Here is a 27,830-nt window from a genome sequence, read left to right as displayed (position 1 = left end):
GTTTTTGGAAGTTTTAACTTTTTGAGAGCAATTCTCGGGGTTTTACTTTTCCAAAGAAATTTATTCATTAAAGCATCCAATTTTTTTTTATAAAGACTAATCGGGAAAGGAAGGGATATCATACTTAGTATGTAACTTATTGTTGGAGCCAATACCATTTTAATAGCTTCAACTCTGCCCTACCATGATAAAAACACACAGGGCTCCTTTTACGAAGGCGTGTTAGGGCACTAAATTGCCATGTGCTAAATTGCCTTTTGAGCAGGCAGTAGATTTTCGTCTAGTGCGCGCTAATCCGGTGCGTGTACTAAAACGCTTAGCGCACCTTCATAAAAGGAGCCCACAATGTTTTTCTGTCTTTCGTATAGCTTTCTAACACATCTTTAGTAAAGACAGTTTTATATCTTTGGAACATTTATAAATATCAAGCTCCTCAATCTGGTTATGTTTTCATAAGAACATAAGAACATAAGCAGTGCCTCTGCCGGGTCAGACCACAGGTCCATCCTGCCCAGCAGTCCGCTCCCGCGGTGGCCAAAAACAGGTCAAGGCCTGTCTGAATCATCAGAAGGGGCTCCCCTGCCACCTTGGTTTCCCATTTAAGTTCTGCCCTCCTATCGAAGTCCTAGCCCTCCGGTCTTGCACATGCACGACCAGGTTGGTTTACTCAGTACCCCACGATCCCTCTATCCCTCAGGAATCCATCCAATCCCTGCTTGAATCCCTGTACCGTACTCTGCCTGATCACTTCCTCTGGAAGCGCATTCCAAGTGTCCACTACCCTTTGGGTGAAAAAGAACTTCCTTGCATTTGTTTTGAACCTGTCTCCCTTCAGTTTCTCAGAATGCCCCCTCGTATTTGTTGTCCCCTTCAGTCTGAAGAATCTGTCCCTATCCACCCTCTCTATGCCCCTCATGATCTTGAAGGTCTCTATCATATCTCCCCTGAGTCTCCTTTTCTCCAGAGAGAAGAGCCCCAGCCTATCCAGCCTCTCGGCGTACGAGCAGTGTTCCAGCCCTTTTACCATTTTTGTTGCTCTCCTTTGGACTCTCTCAAGTACCGCCATGTCCTTCTTGAGGTGCGGTGACCAATACTGGACGCAGTATTCCAGATGCGGACGTACCATCGCTCGATACAATGGCATGATGACTTCCCGTGTTCTGGTTGTTATGCCCTTCTTTATGATGCCCAGCATCCTGTTGGCTTTTTTCGAGGCTGCTGCGCACTGTGCAGATGGCTTCAGTGATGCATCCACCAGCACACCCAAGTCTCTCTCGAGTCTGCTGTCTCCCAACAATACCCCCCCAATTTGTAGTTGAACAACGGGTTCTTTTTCCCTATATGCATGACCTTGCATTTGTCTACGTTGAAGCGCATTTGCCATTTGTTTGCCCAGTCTTCCAGCTTGTCCAGGTCCCTTTGTAGGTCCTCACACTCCTCCCTGGTCCTAACTCTGCCGCACATTTTGGTATCGTCTGCGAATTTTATAACCTCACACTTTGCCTCCTTTTCCAGGTCATTGATGAATATGTTAAAGAGTAAAGGCCCCAGCACCGATCCTTGTGGCACACCGCTCGTGACTCCCCGCCAGTCAGAATATTGGCCCTTTACTCCAACCCTCTGCAGTCTACCCGACAGCCAGTGCTTGATCCATCTGTGCACATCCCCTCCCACCCCGTGGCTCCACAGCTTCTTAAGTAGCCTTTCATGTGGCACCTTGTCGAAAGCCTTTTGAAAGTCGAGGTAAATGATGTCTATGGGCTCCCCATTGTCCATCCGGCTGCTTATTCCCTCAAAGAAGTACAGAAGGTTCGTTAGGCACGACCTTCCCTTACAGAATCCGTGCTGGCTTGTTCTCAGTAGGCCATTCCTCTCGATGTGCTCACAAATTACTTCCAGCTTTCTATGAACCACAGTGTTATCTTTTATTAATGCTTTATCAGTCATTTCCAACGGGGAGACCTCTTATGGCAGTTCTTCCAACTTTTTATCTTGTGCCTCAATTTTTCTGCATGCTTTAAAAAAGATGAGATTTAAATTGCTAAAGTTCTCTTAAAATAATCAATAGGCAACTTGTGGTTTTTCAGAAAAATGAAGAGATTTTTGTACAGAAGCTCTTTCTGCTGCTGGCACCTGACGTTCACTAGCACTGCCATTCACTGCTTCACCAGCCTTTCATCTGGCAATGTTTGATTATAGCTCTCCAGTGAAACTGCCTCACCTTCCGCTTTTCCTTGAACAACGTCGCGGGGTGGGGGGGTGTATGCACTCTTCTGGGCTAAGCATTACTTCCATGACAAGGAAACATTCCGGCTCTCCAGTACAAAAACAATCTCTCAGAAACCTGCCATTTAGAGCCTGCATGGGGAGTGTAGCCACTAACGACAAACCCTCGGACCCATTGTATAATGGCAGGAAATTCTCAAAGGCAAAATTCCATGCTCAACAGATCAGCAGCTATGCCATCTGGTTCTGCCCCTTCTCCAATTTTCAAAATTTTTCTTTATGAAAGAACCAATTATTTGAAAGTACAGAAAATGTTGTGTATGGACTGCTGTTTAAATGCATTTTAGTTTGTATTTTTTTTTAGACAGAACAGAATATAAAAACACACAAGAGTGAAGACTTTTGCAAGGCACTAGATATATTTAGAGACCTTTTACTAAAGTGTGTTAAGCACTTAACGCGAGACTTGATGCTTGAAAACAGTACTGTGTGACTGCATTAAGGCATTTTGAAGTAATTTCCCTGTTTCTGTGGGTAAAACCATTCGCTGCAGATTTTTTTTAAAAAAATTATTCTTTTAGAAAGCATGGATAGGCAGAGAATGGGTGTGGAAGCATTAGTCAGCAAGCACGTTATACTTACCACATGCTACCTGGCTAACTCACAGTTAACACAGGACCACATAGTACCTCCCAGATCGGAGGTGGTAAGTGCTCCTGCATTAACTCTCTGGAGGCACTAATGATATAATTAGCACATGATCTGCAATACAAAATAGAAGGAATGCCTCCAAAATGTGCTGTATTAAACCTTGGCTTAGTGCGCAGTAAGATCCTGTGTCACATAATTTAGTAAAAGGGCCCCATAATTTATTTAATTTTCTATACCGTTCTCCCAGGAGAACTCAGAACAGTTTACATGAGTTTTATTCAGGTACTCAACCATTTTTCCCTGTCTGTCCCAGTGGGCTCACAATCTATCTAATGTACCTGGGGGTAATGGAGGGATTAAGTGACTTGCCCAAGGTCACAAGGAGCAGCGTGGGTTTGAATTCACAACCCCAGGGTGTTGAGGCTGTAGCTTTTAACTGCTGTGCCAGGGAAGGACAGAATAGTAGGTTTCCTAGAATTTTATGATATATTTAACATAACCTTCCTTAACCAGAAAAAGGTTGAAATCAGAGTGGTTTAAAATGTTGCACTGGGCATTAAGAAATTTAACTGGCTTACACATATTCATTCATCCCACCAGTGGGCATTCTCACGTTTAAAACTGTAATAATATCTGAAATTTACTGATTGCTGCTGGGGTGAAGCAACTTACATTTGGTCCTCCTCCATGCATCTTCAGAGCCCGCACTGTTGCGACAAGTACCACCACGTTAGGAACCAGTCCAGACGCTCTGCACTTGATATTGAAGAATTTCTCCATTCCAATGTCTGCACCAAACCCGGCTTCAGTTACTGGCAATATAAATAATTTATTGTCAGTTACATTAATTAGGTCAGTTTATGATAGATGTGACCTATTTGGAGACATCACCCCATAACTTTTACAATGTAAAGAAAAGCACTATGAAAAAGTTATTTCCAGAGATCACTCAGCATCATCTAACTTGGTGTTCCTGTTAAAAAAACATTCTGACACCAATTCTCAGAGGTCAATATTTAAAAGCTGTTGAGAGAGTAAGACGGCCCGGTAAATCAATCTAGTAATTTTTCTCCAGACATTTAGTTGCAATTATCCAGCAAAAAGTACTGTTGAATATTTGGCTAATTCTACTTGGAAAAATCTGTACAGGTAGATTCAGATCAGGTATTTTGTACAAATGCATTCAGTCAAGTAGAAATGAATGTGAATATTGGGAGTAATATTCAGCCCATGGCGGTAAGCTCCGGGATGCCCTAATCCTGGATATAAGAACATAATCACTTCATGAAAAGGTAGCGAATGAGTGAGTGAGTGAATGGCTATATTAGGTAGACAGAAAAGCCATCTAACCCAGTATATCTTGCTTCCAACAGTAACCAATCCAGGTCACAATTACCTGGCAGAATCTCAAACAGTAGCAAGGAGAGCTTTTTTGGTGTGCCGCAATGCATCTGGCACACACAAATGCAAACTGCCCATGCACCCACCTCTTTAGTGCTTCTACGTTATACAGTATATTCTGAGGTCCAGCCCACCCAGTTTTCCCTGTTCTTTCTACAGTATCATCCTGGACTCTGTGGATAGTTTGTAGAGGGTAAAGAATAGCTCCTTCCATGATAGAGAATGGGGAGTCTTACCGTCTTTGACACAGCTTCTGTTGTTAAGATATTACTACCATATATCACTAATAGACTGGCACTCAAGAAAATGCCTACGTATTTCATAGCAGGGGCACAACCAGAAGCAGGTTGTTGTGTTTTGTTTTGTTTTTTTTTTGGGGGGGGGCTGCCGAGGATGGACTGGGAGGCCAAGCATTTCTTCTCAGTCCCACCACCCCTCCCCCAATTCTATCTTTGCTAGAGGGGATGCTCAAGCCCCACAAATAAAATGTTTTCTGAACCAGACAAAATGCAAATACAGAAAAAGAATGCAACAGTGTGTAATGCCCACAATAGAAATAAGTCAAATCAAGCACAAATACTGTGTGATTGCTTTATTTCCATAGTAATGTTCTTACATTCAAAATTGCAAAATAACATTTTTGAAAAAAATTATACATAAGGAGTGGTGGAACTGATGGTCTGGAGCAACAAAGTTTTTATTCAGACAAATGGACTAAAAACATAAGCCAGAATGGTTAACAAACTTCACACCCTGGGTTAGAGTACATAAAGGAATAGGACTACAAAATGAGCAGTCCAAATGGCAAATGTTGAAGCAAAGTTTCAAATTTTATTTAAAATTTGATTCTAACGCTTCTCAGTATTTCTAAGCGTTGTACATCAATAAAAGTGGGGGACACAATTATATACATACGATAAACTCATATAGACATAGGCAGGCAGGCGAGGGCAGAAGCTACAGGGCTCGCTGCCGATTCCAGCGGCAGCGAGCAGGAGAGAGGAGAAAGGCGAGGGGGACGCGGTGAGCCAGAGGCGGGCGAGAGCTAGCTCCGCCCACCCACATCGCGTCAGCGACTTCAGCCGGGCTCCCCCTTAAAAGGCAGGGAGCCGCGGCCAGGAGAGGAGGCAGGCAGGCGAGGGCAGAAGCTACAGGGCTCGCTGCCGATTCCAGCGGCAGCAAGCAGGAGAGAGGAGAAAGGCGAGGGGGACGCGGTGAGCCAGAGGCGGGCGAGAGCTAGCTCCGCCCACCCACATCGCGTCAGCGACTTCAGCCGGGCTCCCCCTTAAAAGGCAGGGAGCCGCGGCCAGGAGAGGAGGCAGGCAGGCGAGGGCAGAAGCTACAGGGCTCGCTGCCGATTCCAGCGGCAGCGAGCAGGAGAGAGGAGAAAGGCGAGGGGGACGCGGTGAGCCAGAGGCGGGCGAGAGCTAGCTCCGCCCACCCACATCGCGTCAGCGACTTCAGCCGGGCTCCCCCTTAAAAGGCAGGGAGTCGCGGCCAGGAGAGGAGGCAGGCAGGCGAGGGCAGAAGCTACAGGGCTCGCTGCCGATTCCAGCGGCAGCGAGCAGGAGAGAGGAGAAAGGCGAGGGGAACGCGGTGAGCCAGAGGCGGGTGAGAGCTAGCTCCGCCCACCCACATCGCGTCAGCGACTTCAGCCGGGCTCCCCCTTAAAAGGCAGGGAGCCAACGGCACGCAGCCGTTCGGCGCGCTGCGAAGGCGAGAAGCCTTAAGAAGGAGCCAGGAGCACAGGCAGCCCAGTAGAGAAATTCCTGAGGTACATTTACTCTAATTTATTCGCGATTCATTCTCATTCTAGATGCAAACTAGATGCATATCTCCTTAAGAGAGGCATATAAAGATATGGTGGACTATAAATTACGCCAGGTGTACACCTGGCAGGGCCTCCGCGTGTGCGGATCGCCGGACTTGATGGACCGAAGGTCTGATCCGGAGATGGCAGTTCTTATGTTCTTATTCTCTTTCTCTCTCTTCTCTTACAGAACACAGGAAAGAAAACAGAGAAATGGAGGCTGCAGGAATCCAGCAGGGCTACCCAGTATACTGCATCGCATGTCATATGTATGACTACCTCCCCTTTGGGAGGCGGGCATACATGTGCAATCGATGCCAGGAACTGGATAGCCTGAAGAGGGAGGTCGGAAAGCTGCAGGTTAGAGTCCAGGAGCTGGAGGGACTCTGCTCAATAGAGGAACAGTGTGGGGAAACAGAGGATACTACCAGAGAGAGCCACATTACAGAACAAGTCAGAGAGCTCGAGAAGTTCATAGAGGAGGCCTGGCAGATGGCAGAGGCACAGGACCACCAGCGTATCAGACGGGAATCGGCAGCTGGAGGTCAGGAACCAACAAACACCATGGGAGTGGGACCTAGCGTAGGGTCTGAAAATGCAGATGATGGTACCCAACAGGACCTGGCGGAAGGACCAGCGGAGATCCAGCAGAGCCCGGAGGACATGGACCTGAGACCAGAGAGACATCTGAGGAAGGGGAAATCTGCTGTTGTAGTAGGAGACTCAATCCTGCGAGAAGTGGACAGTCACATTGCCGGAGGGAGGGAGGACCGACTAGTGACATGTCTCCCGGGGGCAAGAACAACGGACGTCATCAGCAGAATTGATAGAATCCTGGAGGGAGCCGAGACAGAGGAGACGGCAGTTGTAATCCACATTGGAACCAACGACGTCAGCAGGAAAAATTTCAACCAGACTACACTGACTGAGCAGTTCAGGATCCTGGGGCGGAAACTGAAGCTGAGATCAAAGAGGATAGCCTTCTCGGAGATCCTACCAGTACCAAGAGCAGACGCAAGAAGACAGAGCAAACTACAAGTAATGAACGGATGGCTGAGGAGATGGTGCGAGGAGGAGGGATTCCACTTTGTTCGAAACTGGACGACCTTCTTGGGGAAGAACAAGCTCTTCAGGAGAGATGGACTGCACCTGAGCACAGCTGGGACGAGGCATCTGGCAAGAAACATCCAAAACGCCATAGACCTAGCTTTAAACTGAGGAGAAGGGGAAAGCCGGAAGTCGATCTGGCCTCGACACACCGGACATGGGTATCAAAAAAATGATACTGAACAAGGACATTGCAAAAGAGAGCTTGGGACCGAGTGGGATCTTTTGGACAAAGGGACTGAGAGAAAATTCTTGGGCAAAGGGACTATGAGAGGCTTCTTGGATAAAGGGACAGAGGGGACACTTTTGGGCAAAGGGACCGAGTGGGAACTCTTGGACAAAGGGGCTGAGAGGGACTTTTTGGACAAAGGGACTGGGAGGGAACTTTTAGACAAAAGGGCTGAGTGGAAATCTTCAGAAAAAAGGCCCACAGATGCAATGCAGGGGCCCAGTGCCCAAACGAATCTAACAGGCATGGTTGAAAGAGAACAATGGGAGCAAGAGGACCATCCAAAAAAGGAGATACTGGATGGGGGCAAAACGGACACGCCACGGGAGGTGGACGACCGAGTAAAGGCAAGCCAGGTGGGAGCGCCGAGCCATGGAAAGAAAACAGCAGGGCGGGCGACAAATCAGGACCTATATTGCCTCTACACAAATGCGAGGAGCCTCAGGGCCAAAATGGGAGAGCTGGAAATTATAGCCAGTCAAAAAGCCCTGGACATAATTGGAATCACAGAAACGTGGTGGGCTGATGACAATAAATGGGATGTGGTCATACCAGGGTACAAACTTTACAGGAGAGACAGGACACACAAGAAGGGTGGAGGAATAGCGCTATACATAAAAGACTCCATACCCTCAACCAAAATGGAAACAGCAGTAAGGTCGGAAGGCTTGGAATCAATATGGGTTAAGCTACCAGGAGGATCTGGAGCAGACATCAAATTGGGTCTATACTATCGTCCGCCTGGCCAATCGGAAGAAATCGACCGGGACCTGGAGACGGAACTGCGGCAGGTATGCAAGAATGGAAGTGTGGTGGTGATGGGGGACTTCAACTACCCTGGGATAGACTGGAGTATCGGGCACTCAAGTTGCGAGAGAGAGACCAAATTCCTGGAAGCCACGAGGGACTGCTTCCTGGAACAGCTGGTCACGGAACCTACACGAGGAGAAGCTACTCTTGATCTAATCTTCAGTGGACTGGGGGGACCTGCAAAGGAAGTAGCGGTATTAGACCCACTGGGGAACAGCGATCACAACATGATCCAGTGCAGACTAGAACTGGGATCATCCAGGGTGAAAAGAACCACAACAACAGCGCTCAACTTCAGAAAAGGGAATTATGATGCAATGAGGAAAATGGTGGGGAAGAAACTCAACGGCAGCACAAGGAAGATAGAGTCCGTAGAAAGCGCCTGGACCCTGCTCAAGCGTACGGTGCACGAAGCACAGAACCTGTACGTCCCCAGGTTCAGAAAAGAGTGCAAGAAAAATCGAATAAAGAACCCAGCATGGATAACGGCAGCTGTAAAAAAGGCGATCAGTAACAAGAAATCATCGTTCAAAAAATGGAAACAGGACCAAACGCAGGCCAACCAAAAGGAACACAAGGAAAGCCAGAAGGAGTGCCACCGAGTGGTTAGGAGAGCAAAGAGGGAATATGAAGAGAGACTAGCGGGAGAGGCAAAAAATTTCAAATCATTCTTCAGGTACGTAAAGGGAAAGCAACCAGCGAGGGAGGAAGTGGGGCCCTTGGATGATGGGGATAGAAAGGGAGTAGTGAGGGAGGAAAAAGAAATAGCTGACAAGTTAAATGACTTCTTTACGTCGGTCTTCACGAGGGAGGACACATCCAACATTCCGGAACCAGAGGAAATAGAAAATGGAGATCAAGATAGCAAGCTGGTCCAATTAGAGGTGAGCCAGGAGGATGTCCTCAGGCAGATAGACAAGCTAAAGAGCGACAAGTCGCCAGGTCCGGACGGCATTCACCCAAGGGTGCTCAAGGAATTAAGGAATGAAATAGCAGAGACACTTCAGCAAATATGCAACCTATCCCTAAAAACTGGAGAGATCCCGGAGGACTGGAAAATAGCTAATGTCACGCCCATCTTCAAGAAGGGTTCGAGGGGCGACCCGGGAAACTATAGGCCGGTAAGCCTCACATCGGTCCTGGGAAAGATGATGGAGGCACTGATTAAGGACAGCATCTGTGACCATATCGAAAAAAATGGACAGCTAAGGTCGAGCCAGCATGGGTTCTGCAAGGGTAGGTCGTGCCTCACAAACTTGTTGTATTTCTTTGAGGGGGTAAATAACCAGGTGGACAAAGGAGAACCCATAGACATAATTTACCTAGACTTCCAGAAAGCCTTCGATAAGGTACCACATGAGCGGTTGCTCAGGAAGCTATGGAATCATGGGGTGCACGGGGAGGTCCACCGATGGATCAAAAACTGGCTGGCAGACAGGAAGCAGAGGGTTGGTGTAAAGGGCCATTACTCGGACTGGCAAGGGGTCACGAGCGGGGTTCCTCAAGGATCGGTGCTGGGACCGCTCCTGTTTAACATATTCATTGACGACCTGGAGGCGGGAACAAAATGCGAGGTCATCAAATTCGCAGATGACACCAAACTATTCAGCAAGGTTGAAACCACGGTTGACTGCGAGAATCTCCAAAGAGATCTTACGACATTGGAAGAATGGGCGAAAAAATGGCAAATGAGCTTCAATGTAGGGAAATGCAAGGTCATGCATATAGGGAGAAGGAACCCGATGTTCACTTACAAAATGGGGGGATCAATGCTAGGGGTCAGTAATCTGGAAAGAGACTTGGGAGTGATGGTAGACACGACATTGAAGGCGTCGGCACAATGCGCCACAGCCTCGAGGAAAGCAAACCAAATGTTAGGTATCATTAAGAAGGGCATCACGACCAGAACGAAGGAAGTCATCCTGCCACTGTACCGGGCTATGGTGCGCCCGCATCTGGAATACTGTGTACAGTACTGGTCACCGTACCTCAAAAAGGACATGGCAATGCTTGAGGGAGTCCAGAGAAGAGCAACTAAACTGATTAAGGGTATGGAAAACCTTACATACACTGACAGACTGAAGAAGCTGGGGCTGTTCTCCCTGGAAAAGCGGAGACTCAGAGGAGATATGATAGAGACCTTCAAGATCCTGAGGGGCATCGAAAAGGTTGACAAAGACAGATTTTTCAATTTGAAAGAAACCACAAGAACAAGGGGTCACTCAATGAAATTGAAGGGGGACAGGTTTAAAACAAACGCAAGGAAGTTCTTTTTCACACAGAGGGTGGTGGACACATGGAACACCCTTCCGGAGGCCGTGATAAGAAATAGCACAGTACAGGGTTTCAAAGATGACCTGGATAGGTTCCTGGAAGACAAAGGGATTGAGGGGTACAGATAAGAGCAGTGGAAGGTTTAGAGATAAGTGTAGAGGTAGGCATAAAATTAGTCAGGGACCGCTGACCAGGCAATATGCCTGATGGGCCGCCGCGTGAGCGGACCGCTGGGCTGGATGGACCTCTGGTCTGCCCCGGCGGAGGCGACTACTTATGTACTTATGTACTTATGACTAACTCAAAAACGAACGGAAAAGGGGGAGGAACTACAATATTTATAATAAAGAAATTCATTTAAGGTTAGAACGAAGGGGGAGATATAAAATAATGAAATAGTACTAAAATGTATCGTTGATCGAAAGAAACATTATAAGAATATTGACTAGGTGTTTGGCAATATGTTGGACAGAAACAATTGATGGTAAGAGACCCACAGTACAGCTGAAACCTGACAGCAAAAATCAGTGCTTTTGGACCTATATTTTTGCATTACTAGCATTATTTTATTATCATTTACTGAATAGCTTTGAACACCTGATAAAGGCCTCCACATTGGCCAAAACATGGACCGTGTATGGTCCCGACGTCCTACGCATTGTCGCATTGTCGCATTGATGCTGACTATCAGTTCCACCACTCCTTGCATTTGGTTGTGCAGCCCTTTTCCTCTTTGGTGGAACTTAGAGGAGTCCTTGTAGATTGGCTTTGTCATGATCACACTAATTTCTATCTTTGGCTTAAATTCAAGACAACAATTCCATGTCCTCCCCCTTTTTATTTTGGGGGAGTACCTTGGCTTATATTCAGATGGGCTTATATTTGAGTATATACACTATACGGAATCCTGATATACCAAAAAACTTCTCTTCTGTATTAAGGAACTGTTACAAAGAACTATGTTCAAGTCAATTATCAGGAACAATATGACACAGATCAGTAGTTTGCTGTATTTACTAAAGAGGTCCTTTCAGTGCTCACAGTCTTTTAATGCTTAGTTATGATCAAAATATACCATATTTTTCGCTCCATAAAACGCACCCTAGATTTAGAGGAGGAAAACAAGAAAAAAATATTCTTCATACTTAAGTTACCCTCATCACAACCTCACCAGAACTACTTTCTTCTAAGGAATCTTCTTGAGGTCTCATCCAATTAAACAGATGTAATAGTACATAGCCACACTGAAATCTTGGTGAGCTTAACTGTGAACTTAACATTGTATAACACACGTCCCTGCATTGTGCCCACAGACACAACATATTTATCATCCAGCCAAACTAAGAAGATTTCCCCCAACACAGTTTCCATATTTAACAATCCTTTTATTTAGAAGTTGCTTAACTCATTTCAGGAGGAATAGCATAATTTATTTTTAAAACACTTCCACTTTAAATGTCTGCAAATGCTCACATGTACAATGAATAGCAAGAAAACACCCAGCCTGAAATAGCTTGCAATTTCTGTGGCCAGGTGGCTATGACATCCATCTTTATTGAAAATTACCACAGGGTTCAGACTACAGCATTTGAATTACTTGCAAATGGCTTTCATTTGCTTCCTGCTGAACAGCCTGTATCCTGCGGCTATCAAATGGCTACAACAATCCAATTTAGCAGTACAAGGTTGTATGCTCTGTAAGGATATCACCAATATTTAGTGATTGGACCTTGGCCCTGATGTCTAGGATTTGGATACTATTCAAAACGTGTTATTTCCTAACCAAGTATTAGGATCATGACTGAAAAAAAAAATGACTAGCTTCTATTTAAAGCTCAGAAATGTACACTAGAGAGTTCAATGGCACAAAGTGCACTTCCAAAAAGGGAATATACACAAAAATGGCTATAGCTTTTCAACAATGCAGTATACAACCTAATGCTCCCAACAGACCACGTACAAATGTTAATCTAAGTGTCTAAACATCCTTTCTATGTTCCTGGTACCTGTGGATCGGCTCAATGGTAGTTGTATCGACGAACGTTGACTGCGGAACCTTCTAAAAAAAATACATTTTCTTGCCATTCACAACAGCTCTCGGCTCTGGCGTTGGTGTGTTGCTTTGTCTGAGGAATGCTGCTGCCTCGTCACCAGCGGCTCTTCGTCCTCGGGCTCCGCCTCCTCCCCGAGCAGGACAGCCACGGTCCCAGTTCGCTGCCCTGGAAGTTATTGACAGAGGCTGGCGGTGCCTGCGCTCCTCCGAGCTCATCGCAGACAGAGGGCAAGGTCAGCTGCAAGGGCTCAGTGTCACCATCCTGCCCTTCCACCCCGAAGGTTGCATCTATGATGGTGCCTGTGCTCTCCTCTGAGCTCATCGCAGATGGAGGATGAGGTCATCTGCAAGGGCTCAGCGCCACCATCCCAGCCTCCTCACCCCGACGGTTGCGTCTGCAGCGGTGCCTGTGCTCTCCTCTGAGCTCATTGCGGACGGAGGGCAAGGTCAGCTGCAAGGATTCAGCACATGAGGGCAGTGTCCAGGGACTCGGTAAGGTGTAATTCTCTCTGCAGCTGGGCATATTCGCTCCATAAGACGCACCCTTATTGCCACCCACTTTTTTGGGGGGGGAGGTGCGTCTTATGGAGCAAAAAATATGGTACTTCCTGTTCACGGCTGGCTTATGGAAGCTGGAGGAGGACAAAAAGCAATGTTACTTACCGTAACAGTTGTTATCCAGGGACAGCAGGCAGCTATTCTCACTAGTGGGTGATGTCATCAGACAGAGCCCGGTACGGACGTCTCACAAGCACGTGTTGCTTGTAGAAACTTAAAGTTTCCAGATGCCCGCACCGCGCATGCGCCGGTGCCTTCCCGCCCGGAGAGCCGGGCGTGTCTCCTCAGTTCAGGTAGCTAGCCTGAGAAGCCAACCCAGGGGAGGTGGGTGGGACGTGAGAATAGCTGCCTGTGTCCCTGGATAACAACTGTTACGGTAAGTAACATTGCTTTATCCCAGGACAAGCAGGCAGGTATTCTCACTAGTGGGTGACCTCCAAGCTAACCTCAGTGGGATGGAGGGGGAGTTGGCGACTTAAGAGAATAAATTTTTCAACACTGTTTGGCCAAACTGTCCATCCCGTCTGGAGAAGGTATCCAGACAATAATGTGAGGTGAAAGTGTGAACCGAGGACCAGGTGGCAGCCTTACAAATCTCCTCGATTGGTGTTGATCTGAGGAATGCTACTGAGGCTGCCATTGCTCTGACCTTATGGGCTGTGACCTTACAAGGAAGTGATAATCCAGCCTGGGCATAGCAGAAAGAGATACAAGCCGCCATCCAATTAGAGATGGTGCGCTTTGATACGGGTCTTCCCAACTTATTAGGATCGAAGGAGACAAAAAGTTGGGGGGTGGTTCTGTGTGGCTTGGTACGATCCAGGTAGAAAGCCAAAGCACGTTTACAGTCTAGAGTGTGAAGGGCCGATTCTCCATGGTGAGAATGGGGCTTAGGGAAGAATACTGGAAGTACAATGGATTGGTTGAGATGAAATTCGGAGACCACTTTAGGCAGGAATTTCGGGTGAGTGCGGAGGACCACCTTGTCGTGATGGAATACTGTGAATGGTGGATCCGCCATCAATGCCTGGAGTTCGCTGACCCTGCGAGCAGACGTAAGGGCTACAAGAAAAAGCACTTTCCAGGTGAGGTACTTAAGAGGGGCCCTGTTGAGTGGTTCAAACGGGGGCTTCATGAGATGGGAAAGGACTACATTGAGATCCCAAACTACCGGGGGTGGTTTGAGAGGAGGGTTAACATGAAAGAGTCCTTTCATAAATCTGGCGACCACCGGGTGGGTCGAGAGGGGTTTCCCTTGTAGAGGCTGGTGGAAAGCCGCAATAGCGCTCAGGTGGACTCGTATGGATGTAGACTTGAGCCCAGATTGAGATAGGTGTAGGAGGTAGTCCAGCACGGAGGATAAGGAAGCTCGCTGAGGTTCCTTTGATTTAGAAACACACCATGAGGAGAATCTAGTCCATTTCTGGGAGTAGCATTGTCGAGTGGCGGGCTTTCTGGAAGCCTCCAAGACCTCCCTCACTCCTTGTGAGAATTGGTGAGGGGTTACGTTGAGAGGAACCAAGCTGTCAGGTGGAGAGACTGCAGGTTGGGATGAAGTAGTGATCCTTGATGTTGAGTAAGTAGTGAAGGAAACACTGGAAGTGGTACTGGTTCCCTGCTGCTGAGTTGAAGCAGAAGGGAGAACCAAGGTTGTCTGGGCCACCGAGGAGCTATTAGAATCATTGTTTCTATGTACTTTAAATGATTCTTGTATCCTTTAAAATACTTAATAAAAATTATTGAACTTAAAAAAAAAAAAAAAAAAAAAAAAGAATCATGGTGGCCTGTTCGAGTTTCAGCTTGACCAGAGTCTTCTGGATCAGCGGGAATGGTGGGAACGCATATAGAAATCGTTTCCCCCAGTCTAGTAGAAAAGCATCTGCCTCGAGGCGGTGAGGAGTGTAGATCCTGGAGCAAAACTGAGGCAGTTTCGAGTTGTGGGGAGCCGCAAAGAGGTCTATCTGAGGCATCCCCCACTGTGTGAAGATTTGGTGAAGGGGGCTGGAATGGAGGGTCCATTCGTGAGGTTGTAGAAGACGACTTAGGTTGTCTGCTAAGACGTTGTTCTTCCCCTGAATGTAGACAGCTCTGAGGAGGGCGTTTTGGTGCACCGCCCAGTCCCAGACTCGTAGAGCTTCCTGGCAAAGGAGGGCCGAGCCCGTGCCTCCTTGCTTGTTGATGTAATACATGGCGGCCTGATTGTCTGTGCGAATGAGGATCACCATGTCGTGAAGTAGGTGTTGGAAAGCTTTGAGAGCGTTGAAGATGGCTCTGAGCTCCAGTAGATTGATTTGATGTAGTCTGTCCGCACTGGTCCAGAATCCTTGGGTGCGGAGACCATCCAGGTGGGCCCCCCATGCATAGTTCGACGAATCGGTTGTGAGAACTTTCTGATGGGGGGGAGAGTGCAACAGCAAACCTCTGGATAGATTCGAAGAGGTCATCCACCAAAGTAGAGACTGCCGAAGAGCAGGTGTGACTATGATGCGTTTGGTTAGTGGATCGGACGTCTGATTCCACTGTGATGCCAGGGTCCACTGGGGGATTCTGAGATGGAGTCTGGCAAAGGGTGTCACATGTACTGTGGAGGCCATGTGGCCCAGGAGCACCATCAGTTGTCTCGCCGATAGGGTTTGGCGAGTAGACACCGACTGGCAGAGATGAAGAAGAGCCTCCATGCGTTGAAGAGGCAGGAATGCTCGGAGTTGAATGGTGTCCAGGACTGCCCCGATGAAGGGGAGGGACTGGGTGGGCTGTAGATGAGACTTGGAAAAGTTGATCTCGAAGCCCAAATTCTGGAGGAAGTAGATTGTAGTCAAGGCCGCCGAAGTGACCTCTGGGGCTGACGGGGCCTTGATGAGCCAGTCGTCGAGGTATGGGAACACCTGTAGACCCCTGTCCCGGAGTGCCGCGGCCACTACCACCAGGCACTTTGTGAAGATTCTGGGGGACGAGGAGAGGCCGAATGGTAGCACTCGGTACTGTAGATGCAGATTTCCCACCCGAAATCTGAGGAACTTTCGGGAGGCCGGGTGAATGGGGATGTGAGTGTAGGCCTACTTGAGATCCAGGGAGCATAACCAGTCGTTCTGCTCGAGGAGGGGGTAGAGAGAAGCCAGAGTCAGCATACGGAACTTCTCTTTGACCAGAAATTTGTTGAGGGCCCGAAGGTCTAAAATGGGTCGCAGGTCGCCCGTTTTCTTCGGGACGAGGAAGTACCGGGAGTAAAATCCTCGGTTCAATTGGTCTGACGGGACCGGCTCGACGGCCCGAAGCTGAAGCAAGGTTTGAATTTCCTGAAGAAGAAGGGCGGTCTGTGTCGAGCTTGAAGGATACTCTCTTGGAGGATGGTCCGGGGGGGCCCGATGGAACTGGAGAGAGTATCCGTCTCTTATGATGGTGAGGACCCATAGGTCCGTGGTTATGGCCTCCCATCGGTGGTAAAAAAGATGGAGGCGGCCCCCTATGGGAGAGGCTGAGGGGTGCAGAACGGTGTCGGTTATGCTCCCAGGAAGGGAGTCAAAAGGGCTGGGTAGCCTTAGGTGCAGCCGGTGGCTGGGGTTTTTGCTGAGACTTCTGGGGAGGTTGTCTCTTCGCAGGTTGCCTCGCCGCGGGCGTTTGTCTAGGCATGTAACGCCGCTGGTAAATCAGGGGTGGCCTGGAAGGTCGAGACTGTTGAGGTTTGGGTTTGGGCCGCAGGATGGATTGAAAAGATTTTTCGTGATCCGACAGCTTCTTGGTAACAGTTTCGATAGACTCATCGAACAGATCAGCTCCCGCACATGGTACGTTGGCGAGTCTGTCCTGGAGGTTGGGATCCATATCAATTGTACGGAGCCATGCCAGGCGACGCATGGCTACCGCGCTTGCGGCAGCACGTGCCGAGAGTTCGAATGCATCGAAGGAGGATTGCATCAGCTGGAGGCGTAGTTGGGAGAGGGAGGCTACCACTTCCTCGAACTCGAATCGAGCTTGGGTGTCTATGAAAGGAGTAAACTTGCGGAGCACCGGCAAGAAGAACTCCAGATAGGAAGAGAAAAAGAAATTGTAGTTCAGCACCCGTGACGCCATCATGGAGTTTTGATAGAATTTTCTACCAAATTTGTCCATCGTTCTCCCCTCTCGGCCCGGCGGTACAGAGGCGTAGACCTGAGAGGGATGAGAGCGTTTAAGAGAGGACTCGACCAGTAGGGATTGGTGAGAGAGTTGAGGGCCCTCGAACCCTTTATGGTGCACGATGCGGTATCGAGCATCGAGTTTGCTGGGAATCGCCGGTATGGAGTACGGTGTTTCGAAACACTGCATGAAGGTCTGATCCAGCAATTTATGCAGAGGGAGCCGAAGCGACTCCGTTGGAGGGTTAGGAAAATGCATGGTGTCCAGATACTCTTTGGAGTATCGGGAGCCCGTGTCAAGAGTCACATCCAGATCATCCGCCATTTGTCGGAGGAATGATGAGAAAGACAATTGATCCGCCAGCGTCGGTTTGTGAGACGGGCTGGAGGAGGAAGAGGCCTCCGGGTCCATGGACATCGGGGAATGGCAAGGAGAATCGGGTACGGGTGTTTCCTCGTACTCCGTTCCCTCCGGAGGGGATACCTCTGATGAGGAGTATCCCATACGTTGCAGTTTTTTCTGCGGTGACACCTCCGAATGGCGTGCGGAGTGCCACGATGAGTGTCTGGATCGATGTCCGTCTCGGTGGCGGGACGGGGATCGAGATCGTCTGTGCATCGCATGGTCTCCCGAGGCCCCCAAGTGATGGATAGGGCTGGAAGCGGTGGATCGCAACTGGGGTTGCGATGCGTATTCTTGCGATGCTACCCAAGTCTGGTAAGGAGTGCGGAAGAACTCTTCCTGACTATGCCCAGGGCTTTGATTATCGATCGAAGGTCTGGTCCCATGTTGGCGCGGAGGCGTAATGGGCTCTAATGGCGGCATATCGCTAGGCGAGGCTTGCCGCATGGGCATCGCCGCCCTCCCCCGTTCGTCCTCGTCGGTTTTCGAGGTCGAACGGCGTGGGGGAGGGGGAGGGGGCGGACCGCCCCTTTGGACCGGTACCGGGAGGTCACCCTGTATGGCAGCGATGAGCCCGGATCCGATGGTCTGCATGAGCTCAACGAATTGAGCTTCCAGCATGGACCGCAGCGAAGCCGATAAGGAGGGATCCGCACCGAAAGGGGGTCCTCCTGCACGGTCATCGCGTTCCTTCGAGGTCGAGTGCTTATGCTTGGTAGCTTTAGGCACTTTGATGACCACTGGTGGTACTGTGGAAGGAAGAGGTACCTGAACCGAGGAGACCGGGGCAGGCACCGACGTCGAGCTCGTGGATGGTGTCGGGATGAACGATGCCGGTTTCACCACACTCGATGCAGGAGGGGTCGATGCCGGTTTCGCACGAACCGGGGAGGTATCAGATGAAGTGGAAGCCGAAGGATCCTTAGCTGCGTCCATCTTGAACATCGATTCCCACAATAGGCAACGCCGTTTGAATGAGCGTGCCGTAAGGGTAGAGCAAGGCCTGCACGATTTCGGGATGTGGTCAGGACCAAGACACTGCAAACAGCGTCGGTGCGGGTCCGTGAGTGAAATCGCGCGTTGGCACTTGCTGCACTTTTTAAACCCGGTGATTGGCTGGGACATAGGCCGGAAAATCTCCGCCGCGAGGTCGAAGCCAGTAGGCCTGAGCCACGTGGCCGGCCCGTTCGACCCGCCGGAGGAAATAATCTTTTTTTTTTTTTTTTTTAAACTGAAAAAGAAATGTACTGTTAATTGTAATCAAAAGAAAGCGAAAAACGCGGACAAGGAAGGCAAATTTAACTGAATTCAGCTAGCGCATGATGAAGTTGAACTTCTCAGCTCCGCGGAAAGAAAAGAACTGAGGAGACACGCCCGGCTCTCCGGGCGGGAAGGCACCGGCGCATGCGCGGTGCGGGCATCTGGAAACTTTAAGTTTCTACAAGCAACACGTGCTTGTGAGACGTCTGTACCGGGCTCTGTCTGATGACATCACCCACTAGTGAGAATACCTGCCTGCTTGTCCTGGGATAACATATGCTCCAAACATGGACAAAATGCCAGCAGTGGAATTTAGCAGCAGAGGAGAGAAATCAAATGATTGAGGGAAAAGATTTATAAATAATCTGTATGAACCTCACAATCGTAGGAAATTGTTGAAAAAAGAGCAGAGTAAGTTGATCATTATCAGAAAAAAAACCCACACACCCCACTATGTTAAACAGTCTCTTCAAAATGTTTTGCATGGGATTACAGTCGTCATCCTAAACTTGTTCTTTCCCTTGTACTTCTTAAGTAAATTATCCATTTCCTTTTTCACAAAAGCAAATGACGAACTTAGTAGCAATTCTTGGTATAAAGAAAAACAAACTTTCAGAAATCACACATCACATTTCTGCTACACATAACCAAACCATGTCAGAAATGTAATTTACCCAGAGAAGCAAAATCTATGTAGTCATGAAAAATGCTGAAATATTTTGATTTGGGATGGTTCATTTATCCAGTACTGTATTTGTTCTTTAGATCAAATATCTAGCAAACTTTCAAAGTATCTGAATGCCTTATTTTGGATACTAAAGCCTTCAAATTATTTGCTAATCAGTTAAGATGCAAATAGCATTGATATTTATGAGCAACAGTAGTTTGGCGTAAAAGACTCCCAAGACACTATCTGCCTCTTTTTTAGGAAGGGGGAGCATCACTTTGTCAAAATTAAAATGACAAATTTTTAACACATTCTCCCTCCTCCAAGTTTTCTTGCTGTACATAGATTATGACATTTTCCTCTCCTCAAATTCTTTTACCTTGTCCTAAATTTAATTCCAGACTTGTACATTAGCATGCCAATCATGACTGCTCAACGTAATTTATAATAATGAAATATAGATACTGCAAGATAAAATATAACATAAATCTTCAAAACTATGCACACATGCATGAGTAATATACAGTAAGACTCACTAGACAATACTCCTCCACACTCTCTTGCTCAATTGGTTTGTAATGAATCCAAACTATTCCTGCTATGCATATCAGTATACCGGTATATCTAAAACTGGATGGCATCTGAGCTATTCCAATGATGACAAGCTATTCCTAGTTATACATAAATCTAAAATCTAATAATATAAAGACAAAAGCAGGTCAACTGAAAATTTAAAAAAGAATCAGTTTCACTAGTCTATTCATAGCATAAACATTTAAGCCACTCACCAGACAACAGTGAATGTACTTCTCAACAAAATCTGATTTTATTTCTTTACATCAGACATGCTCAGGCAGTCACAAGTCCTACTTTCCAATTTAAAGGTAATCAGCTCCACTTTTCAGAGCAGTATGTACTAAACAGGAAGTGATGTCAGAGGGAAAGCCAACACTGGCGCAAGCAGTAGGCAGGAGAATCTGCTCGCGCTAGCGAAGTTTTAAAGAAGTACAGGGGGAAGGGAGGGCGAGGGGGTGTAGCGGGGGTGGAGAGGAGGGCACAGGGGAGGTTGCCTCCGCCCCAAGCGCCTCCTACTCTCACTACACCACTGGTTATCTATGCCTTGGAGATGGAAGAGTTAAGTATACCATTAAATCCTAAATTTGATGAATCTATGATAAATGTTGCTTCATTTATGCATATATTAAAAAAAAAAGGCAAACAATTTGTCTTAAAAGAAGCTGCATTTTCCTATCTGGTCCACACATGAGGAGATTTGTAGAACTTCCCTGTGTATTGTCATGTATGAGACAGAAGTTGGTTGAGAGAATGGCAGAGCAACTGCTTATAATCGTTGAGACTGGAGAGCCCTCAAAAGCCACTCCAAAAAGTTGAAAAGGTAAAAAGTGTTTCCCTTACTCCATTTTCAGAAAATTATAATTTCTGAAGATCTCGGTGGGATGAGACAAAATAAAGAATATATCAATAGAGTGGTAGCGGCTGTGTGAGTAACTGGCTAAGGTAAGACTGTATGGCGTGTATGATGATTGACAGTATCTGTAAGTGGCATGATGTGCATGATTGAGTCTTTGGAGAGTATATACTATAGGTTTGTGTGCCTGTGAATTAGCCAGTGTGTGTTTCTGGCTCGAGGCATTCTCTCTCCTTTCACCATACACTCATTTCCTTCAGCCTCCCTTGCACTATTCTTGCATTCCCTCTCTCCCCTCCACTTACTGTTCCCACACATACTCTGCATCTCTCCCACACTTCGCAGTCTCCTTCCTTACATGCACTTGTTAAGAAACCAATAATCAGTGCTAACTGGCTCATTATTCAATAACGGCACATGCAACTCAAAGCGCCAAATACAGAATTCAGGAAACAGTGGGTATATTAAGTTAGAGATACAAATTGGGCTGTTAGCTTGTAATCCCCAAACTAAAGGGATACCCTGGAATAGTGTATCACAAACTGTGTGCCGCAAGATGCCGGTGAGGAGGAGATGCGCCGGTTGAGTGCTTACAGGACATGCCTCTCATGGCGAGAGGCACGTCCTGTAGTCAGTCGGCCTGTGCCTCTCCTCCTCGCCGGCACCTCTGCTCTTTCTCCTCACCTCTTCTTCTGCAGAAATCCCCATGGTGGATTAGTGGCATTACAAGAACAGCACATATCATCCCTACTTTGAAACACCTTCACTGGCTACCAATTGAACAAAGGATTCACTACAAAGTATTATATTTAGTATATCAGATTCTGTACCAATGGTTCCAGTTTCTATGAGAGGTTTATAGACCAAACAGAGCCCTGAGAACAGAGGGTAGCATGAGACTAGTAGCAAAAACAGCTGAGAACATGAGATATATGGCTATGAAATTAAAAACATTCTCTATTGCTGGAATATCTCTTTGGAACAAGCTGTCTAGCAACCTGAGACTATGTATTGATCATTACAGTTTTAGGAAACTGTTTGTAGATGTTTATGTCTAGAACCACTTCAGCCGAAGCTTCATTTATGGAAAAAGCTTCATTTATTTATTTTTTCTTGTATGAGATTGTGGAGCCTATAAGTAAAACAAATAGGACTCCGAACAGGAGTAACAACTAATAAAAACAGGAATGTAGTTGGAAAATGCAAAGGAAAATGCAAATAGCAAAGGTCCCCATAGCTCGCCAGCTACACCAGCCAAGACACAGCCGCTGTTCTTAATCTTTCCAGCCCTATAAAAATACTAGAAACTGACTGAAAAATTAAAATCTGCATGCAAGAACACAATAGACAGGATGGAGTCCTATGCTGGTCTGGAGAGGCTAAAAGAAAGTAAATTAGGAGGTAAAAACCTAATTTATTCTTCTTTAGCAACTCTCCAGACCAGCATAGGTTAATCTTACAAGCATGACATACAAAAGCAGTCTCCATCATGGGTGGGACCCCCGAAGGGCCGACACCAGAACAAGCTCACTGAACACCCTGTCCTGACGCGCCTGAATGTCTACACGGTACTGTCTTACAAAGGAATGCAAGGAAGACCAAATAGTAGCGTTATAAATATCCACTGGAGGCACCAGTGAAGACTCAGCCCAAGAAGCGGCCTGACTCTGAGTGGAATGAGCCTTGAGAACAGACTTTTCTTTTTTTAAGAAGAAGGTAAGCGGAAGCAATAGTCTCCTTAATCCAATGCGCAATGAAAGCCTTGGAAGCACCATCCCCCTTACCTGCTAGAAGGACAAAGAGATGATCTGATTTTCTGATCTCCTGGGTCCTCCGTACGCAGGCCCGAAGGACCCGACCAACATCCAATTTGCGCAACTGTTTCTGCTCAGAAGAACCCTCCCGACTACTTTTGACAGAAAGGAAGGAAAACTACAGGAAGGAAGGGAGACCTACAAGAGAGAGCCTGTAGCTCCGAAACATGTCTAGCAGAAGTAATAGCTACCAAGGTCCTTCAACGAGCAGGCACCCAAAGGCTCAAACGGGGGGGATGCACCAACCCAGATAAAACCAGATTCAAATCGCAAGAGGGAACAGACGGTCGCACAGGAGGATTGAGCAACTTGGTTGCCTACAAGAAGCGAACGACATCAGGAATGGCAGTCAGATGCTGACCCCATAATAACCCACGAAAGGCTGACAGGGCCGCAAATTGAACCCAGAGAGAAGACCAAGCCATGCCCCTGTCCAGGTCATCCTGCAAGAACTCTAAGATGTTAGGCAGGGAAGCGCGAGAAGAGACCACTCCCTGTGCTGTACACCACTCCTCAAATATATGCCAAACCCACACATAAGCCCGAGAAGTGGAAAGTCTGTGGGACCCCAAGAGAGAGATCACTTTATCTTAAAACCCTTTCCTACCTAGGCGTTCCCTTTCAAGAGCCAAGCCGAAGGACAAAAAAGGGAGCTGGATCGAACAGGGGAATGGGGCCCTGAGTCAGAAGATCGGGTGAAAGAGGCAAAGGAAGATGATCCGACACCAGAAGCCGCACTAGATCCGCATACCACGGACGTCGGGGGCCAATCCGGAGCCACCAGAACCACCAAGCCCGGGTGACGAACAATGCGGAGTAGAACTCTGCCCACTAACGGCCACAAAGGGAATACATAAAACAGCCCCTCTGTTGGCATGGTTGAACCAGAGCATCCAGGCCATCGGCCTGACCGTCTCTGCGACAACTGAAGACGGGGGTGTTTTGGTATTGACACTAGTGGCCATCAGGTCCATGAGGGGCTGACCCCAAGACTGCACTATCAACTGAAAGGCCAAGTGGCTTAGACATCACTCTCCGGGAGCTACCACGTGATGACTGAGGAAGTCCGCTTGAACATTTTCCACTCCGGCTATGTAGGAGGCCGAGATGACCTGAAGATGAGACTCTGCCCAGACCATGAGCAGAGCCGCCTCCTGTGCCACCTGAGTGCTCTTGGTGCCCCCATGACAATCGATATTAGCCACCGCCGTAGCATTGTCCGATAGAATCCAGACTGATTTGCCCGTCAAGAAGGAGTGGAAAGCTAAGAGCGCCAGACGGAAGACTGTGGGCTCCAGAACATTGATCGACCAAGACGCCTCCTCTGTGGACCAGGTGCCCTGAAATGAGTGACCTAGACAAAGAGCTCCTCAACCATAGAGACTGACATCCGTGAAAAGCACCATCCACTGTAGCTGATCCAGACTCATCCCTTGAACAATATGGGAGGTCTGGAGCTACCAACGAAGACTGCAGCGAGCCAAGTCCCTCAGAGGAACAGGGAGAACTAGACTGTGCCTCTGGGGTGACCACCTCCCGAAACAGAGCATACTGAAAAGGACACATGTGGGCCCGAGCCCACCTTACCACGTCGAGGGAAGCCGCATCAACCCCAAGACTTGGAGGAAATCCTGCGCCTGAGGACACTGGGATGCCATAAGCAGGCAAATCTGAGATTGCAAATTGCTTACCCGGGCCTCTGGGAGGAAAGACCTCCCCCAAGGAGGTTTCGAACACAACCAAGTTTCTTCAAGTGCTGCGAGGGGGCCAACCGGCTCTTGGCAAGATTGACAACCCATCTCAGTGACTGTAGGAACTCCACCACCCAAGCCATGAACTGGTTGTCTCCTAGAATGACTTTGCGTGAATCAACCAATCGTCCAGGTAGGGAAGCACCAGAATGCCCTCTGTCTGCAAGGCCGCCGCGATGACCACCAGAACCTTGGTGAACGTCTGTGGAGCCGTGGACAATTCAAAAGGAAGCGCCCAGAACTGATAGTGCTGATCCAAGATCGCAAAAACAAAGGAAGGCCTGGATTGAAACATGCAAGGAGGCCTCCGTCAGGTCAAGAGGCTAAATACACTCCTGGCTGAACCGCCAGAATCACATATCGTAGTATCTCCAAGCAAAAAGACAGAACTCTGAGAGCCCTGTAGACCCCCTTCAAATCTAAGATGGGCCGAAAGAACCCCACTTTCTTGGGCACCACAAAGTAAATCGAGTACCTGCCAGTGCAACATGCCTGAGGGGGAACCGGAACAACTGCTTAGAGATCTAGCAATCTTTTAAGGATCTGGCAAAAAACCTGCTTTTTCCATGCTGCCTGACAAGAAGAAGCTAGAAAATGATCTGGCAGGGAATGAGCAAACTGTAGAGCAGAACCGTCCTGAATCACCTCCAGCCGAGCACCCACCAGAACCAGAGGGGGTGCGGGCACAGAGTCATTGTATCAGGACGGACAGTGGAGGGATTCTCAGCCTCCCGACGGGCCTGACAGGACTGCATTCGCTGAAAGAAACAACCCCTGGCAAAATCAGAGGTTGGGTAGGGAGCAGTCCCACTTAGGGCAGTACCTGTGGAAATCTAGCAGAATCCCCTGAGCAGTGCCACCTCAAACAGCCTGGCAAGCACTGTCTTCAGGCAGGCAGGGCACTTTAGAGTCTGTCAGAGTTTGAACTAACTACAGTAGTCCAAAACCTCTGGAAAACAACAAGGACCCCCGAAAAAGAAAATTTAGAGAGTTTAGTGATGGACACCGCATCTGTCGACCAAGCCCGAAGTCAGAAGGTCTAACGCGCAGCCATGGATTTGGCAGACATCCGCAAGAAATCAAAGAGGGCGTCTGAGAGGAAACAGGCAGCCATCTGAACCTTTGCCACCTCCTAACCATCAGACTCACTGTCAAGGACCCGCTTGACCCACCGAAACATGGCCCGAGTCACCAGTTCCGCACAAATAGCTGCCTGGACCCCCCAAGGCAGACATCAAAATTCTGTTTAAGAATGGTCTCCAACTTACACTCCTCAGAGTCTGTTTAAAAAAAAAATATATATATAAATCTTTATTCATTTTAAATCTTAAAATAATTGCAACATATTATACAGACATTTTACACTTTAACAGCACTTAAATTCACTCAAATTATATTTCATAACAAATACATGTATCATCTCCCCCTTCTATATATCCAACAATTGCACTTAACCATAATTAAATTAAAAGTATTTCTCCACCCTCCCCCCTCCCACTCACCCTGGACGTGTATGTTTAAAGGGCAAAATCAACAATCACTCCTTACAGAATTTTGTCAATGGCTCCCAAACATCCTTAAATTTCCTATAATGTCCCTGCTGTATAGCAATCATACGCTCCATTTTAAAAATGTGGCATAAAGATTCCCACCAGAAATTATAGTTTAACTGGTCCCAGTTTTTCCAGTTCTTCAAAATAAGTTGTATGGCAACTCCCATCATGATAAAGAGAAGTTTATTATTATGGGAAGATATTGGGCTTTTATCCCTCATTAACGTGCCAAATAGCAAATATTTTATTCACTTGACCCCAAATGGATCCCCAAAACTTAAGTATCAAGGGACAATAGTACAGTAGATGATCCAATGTAACCTACATAGAGATGACAGTGCCAGCATCTATTAGACTTAGAACTATGCAATTTCTGTAAATGAACAGGGGTCCAAAAAGATCTATGTAACAAGAAAAACCATGTTTGTCTCATTGATGCAAACACAGTACATCTCATCCTCCAAGTCCAAATTCGTGGCCAATGAGAAGCAGAAATCTGCTGCTTTATCTCAATGCTCCAAATGTCATGAAGACCAGTTTGTAGTTTCTTATTCAAAAATTCAGATATTAATTTATACCACTGGTCGACCTGAGACGTGCTCAATTGCTCCATACGCGACCTAGCTGAAAGAAAAGTGCCGGTTAGTTGAAAAATGCAGTAATTTACAGCATATTTAAAGGGAAATCAACCCTTCAGACCGGCACTGCCTCAAGATTTTTAATTTTTTTCCCACAGAACAGACTCCACTTGGCTCTCTAAATAGTATGCCTTACCACCAGGGGGTAAGGCTTACCGTTGAGGCACCTCTAAAAAAAGGATGGGGAGGTGGAGGAAAGGGACCCTATTCGAGACCCACCGGGTTTGATACCACCAAGGTCGGACGGACCCCCAAACAGGGTCCACCCAAGCTTAATTCTGCACCAAAAAGGGGACAAAAATTCCTAACCAAATTCCAACAGCCCTACCAAGGGAGATGGGTACAGCTCACCACACCTGCTGGAGACTGAGAGAAGACTGAGGTAATTAGGGAGGAGTCACATGTTATGTACTATTCTAAAGTTTTGTCTCAGTCTCTATCTGCTGGTCATGATGAGAAATAACCCGCTTGTAAGATTAACCTATGCTGGTCTGGAGAGTTGCTAAAGAAGTTACTATTCCAGTTTGATGTGATTTTTTTTGTCAATTGCAAGATTTGTGTTTAATTCTGTATGTTTATTGTATGGAAACCGCTGAGATTCCAGGCAGTATATAAATTCTTAAATAAACTAGTGTTTAAGCCTGTTACATTAACGGGTGCTAGTAAAGCCTCCTTCCGTCACATGTCCCCTATTTTCAGCCCCAGCTCCAAACCCATTCCCCCCCCAGCCCCCTTCTCCCATCTTTTCCCTTTCAGCCTCAGCCCCTTTTCTCACCAGCAGCATTTCCCTCCCCACCCCACTTCCCTGTATAGTAGCAGCATACCCTCCCCCTCCATTTCCCTGTGCAGCAGCATTTCCCTCCCCCACCCCACTTCCCTGTGCAGCAGCATCTCTTCCGTGCTCCCCTGTCCCTCTTCCCTGCTCCCACAGTCCAGCAGCACCTCTTCCGTGCTTCCCCTATCCCTAGAACAGTGGTTCCCAACCCTGTCCTGGAGGACCACCAGGCCAGTCGGATTTTTGGGATAGCCCTAATGAATATGCATGGTGCAGATTTGCATGCCTGTCACCTCAGCTATATGC

General features: G+C 47.5%; 1 protein-coding gene across 10 annotated transcripts in view; it reads right to left on the bottom strand.

Moving 5' to 3' along the window:
- MTHFD1L (methylenetetrahydrofolate dehydrogenase (NADP+ dependent) 1 like) overlaps positions 1–27,830 on the bottom strand; it is a 441,775-nt gene that overhangs the window by 171,916 nt on the left and 242,029 nt on the right. For all 10 annotated transcript variants that reach the window (XM_033938573.1, XM_033938565.1, XM_033938569.1 and 7 more), the window contains one exon: positions 3,550–3,689. In XM_033938573.1, the coding sequence (XP_033794464.1) occupies positions 3,550–3,689 (140 nt within the window). The remainder of the gene's footprint in view (positions 1–3,549; positions 3,690–27,830) is intronic.

The sequence above is a fragment of the Geotrypetes seraphini genome, chromosome 3, assembly GCF_902459505.1.
Source record: "Geotrypetes seraphini chromosome 3, aGeoSer1.1, whole genome shotgun sequence".
Lineage (NCBI taxonomy): Eukaryota > Metazoa > Chordata > Amphibia > Gymnophiona > Dermophiidae > Geotrypetes > Geotrypetes seraphini.
This window is presented reverse-complemented; position numbering and strand designations above follow the sequence as displayed.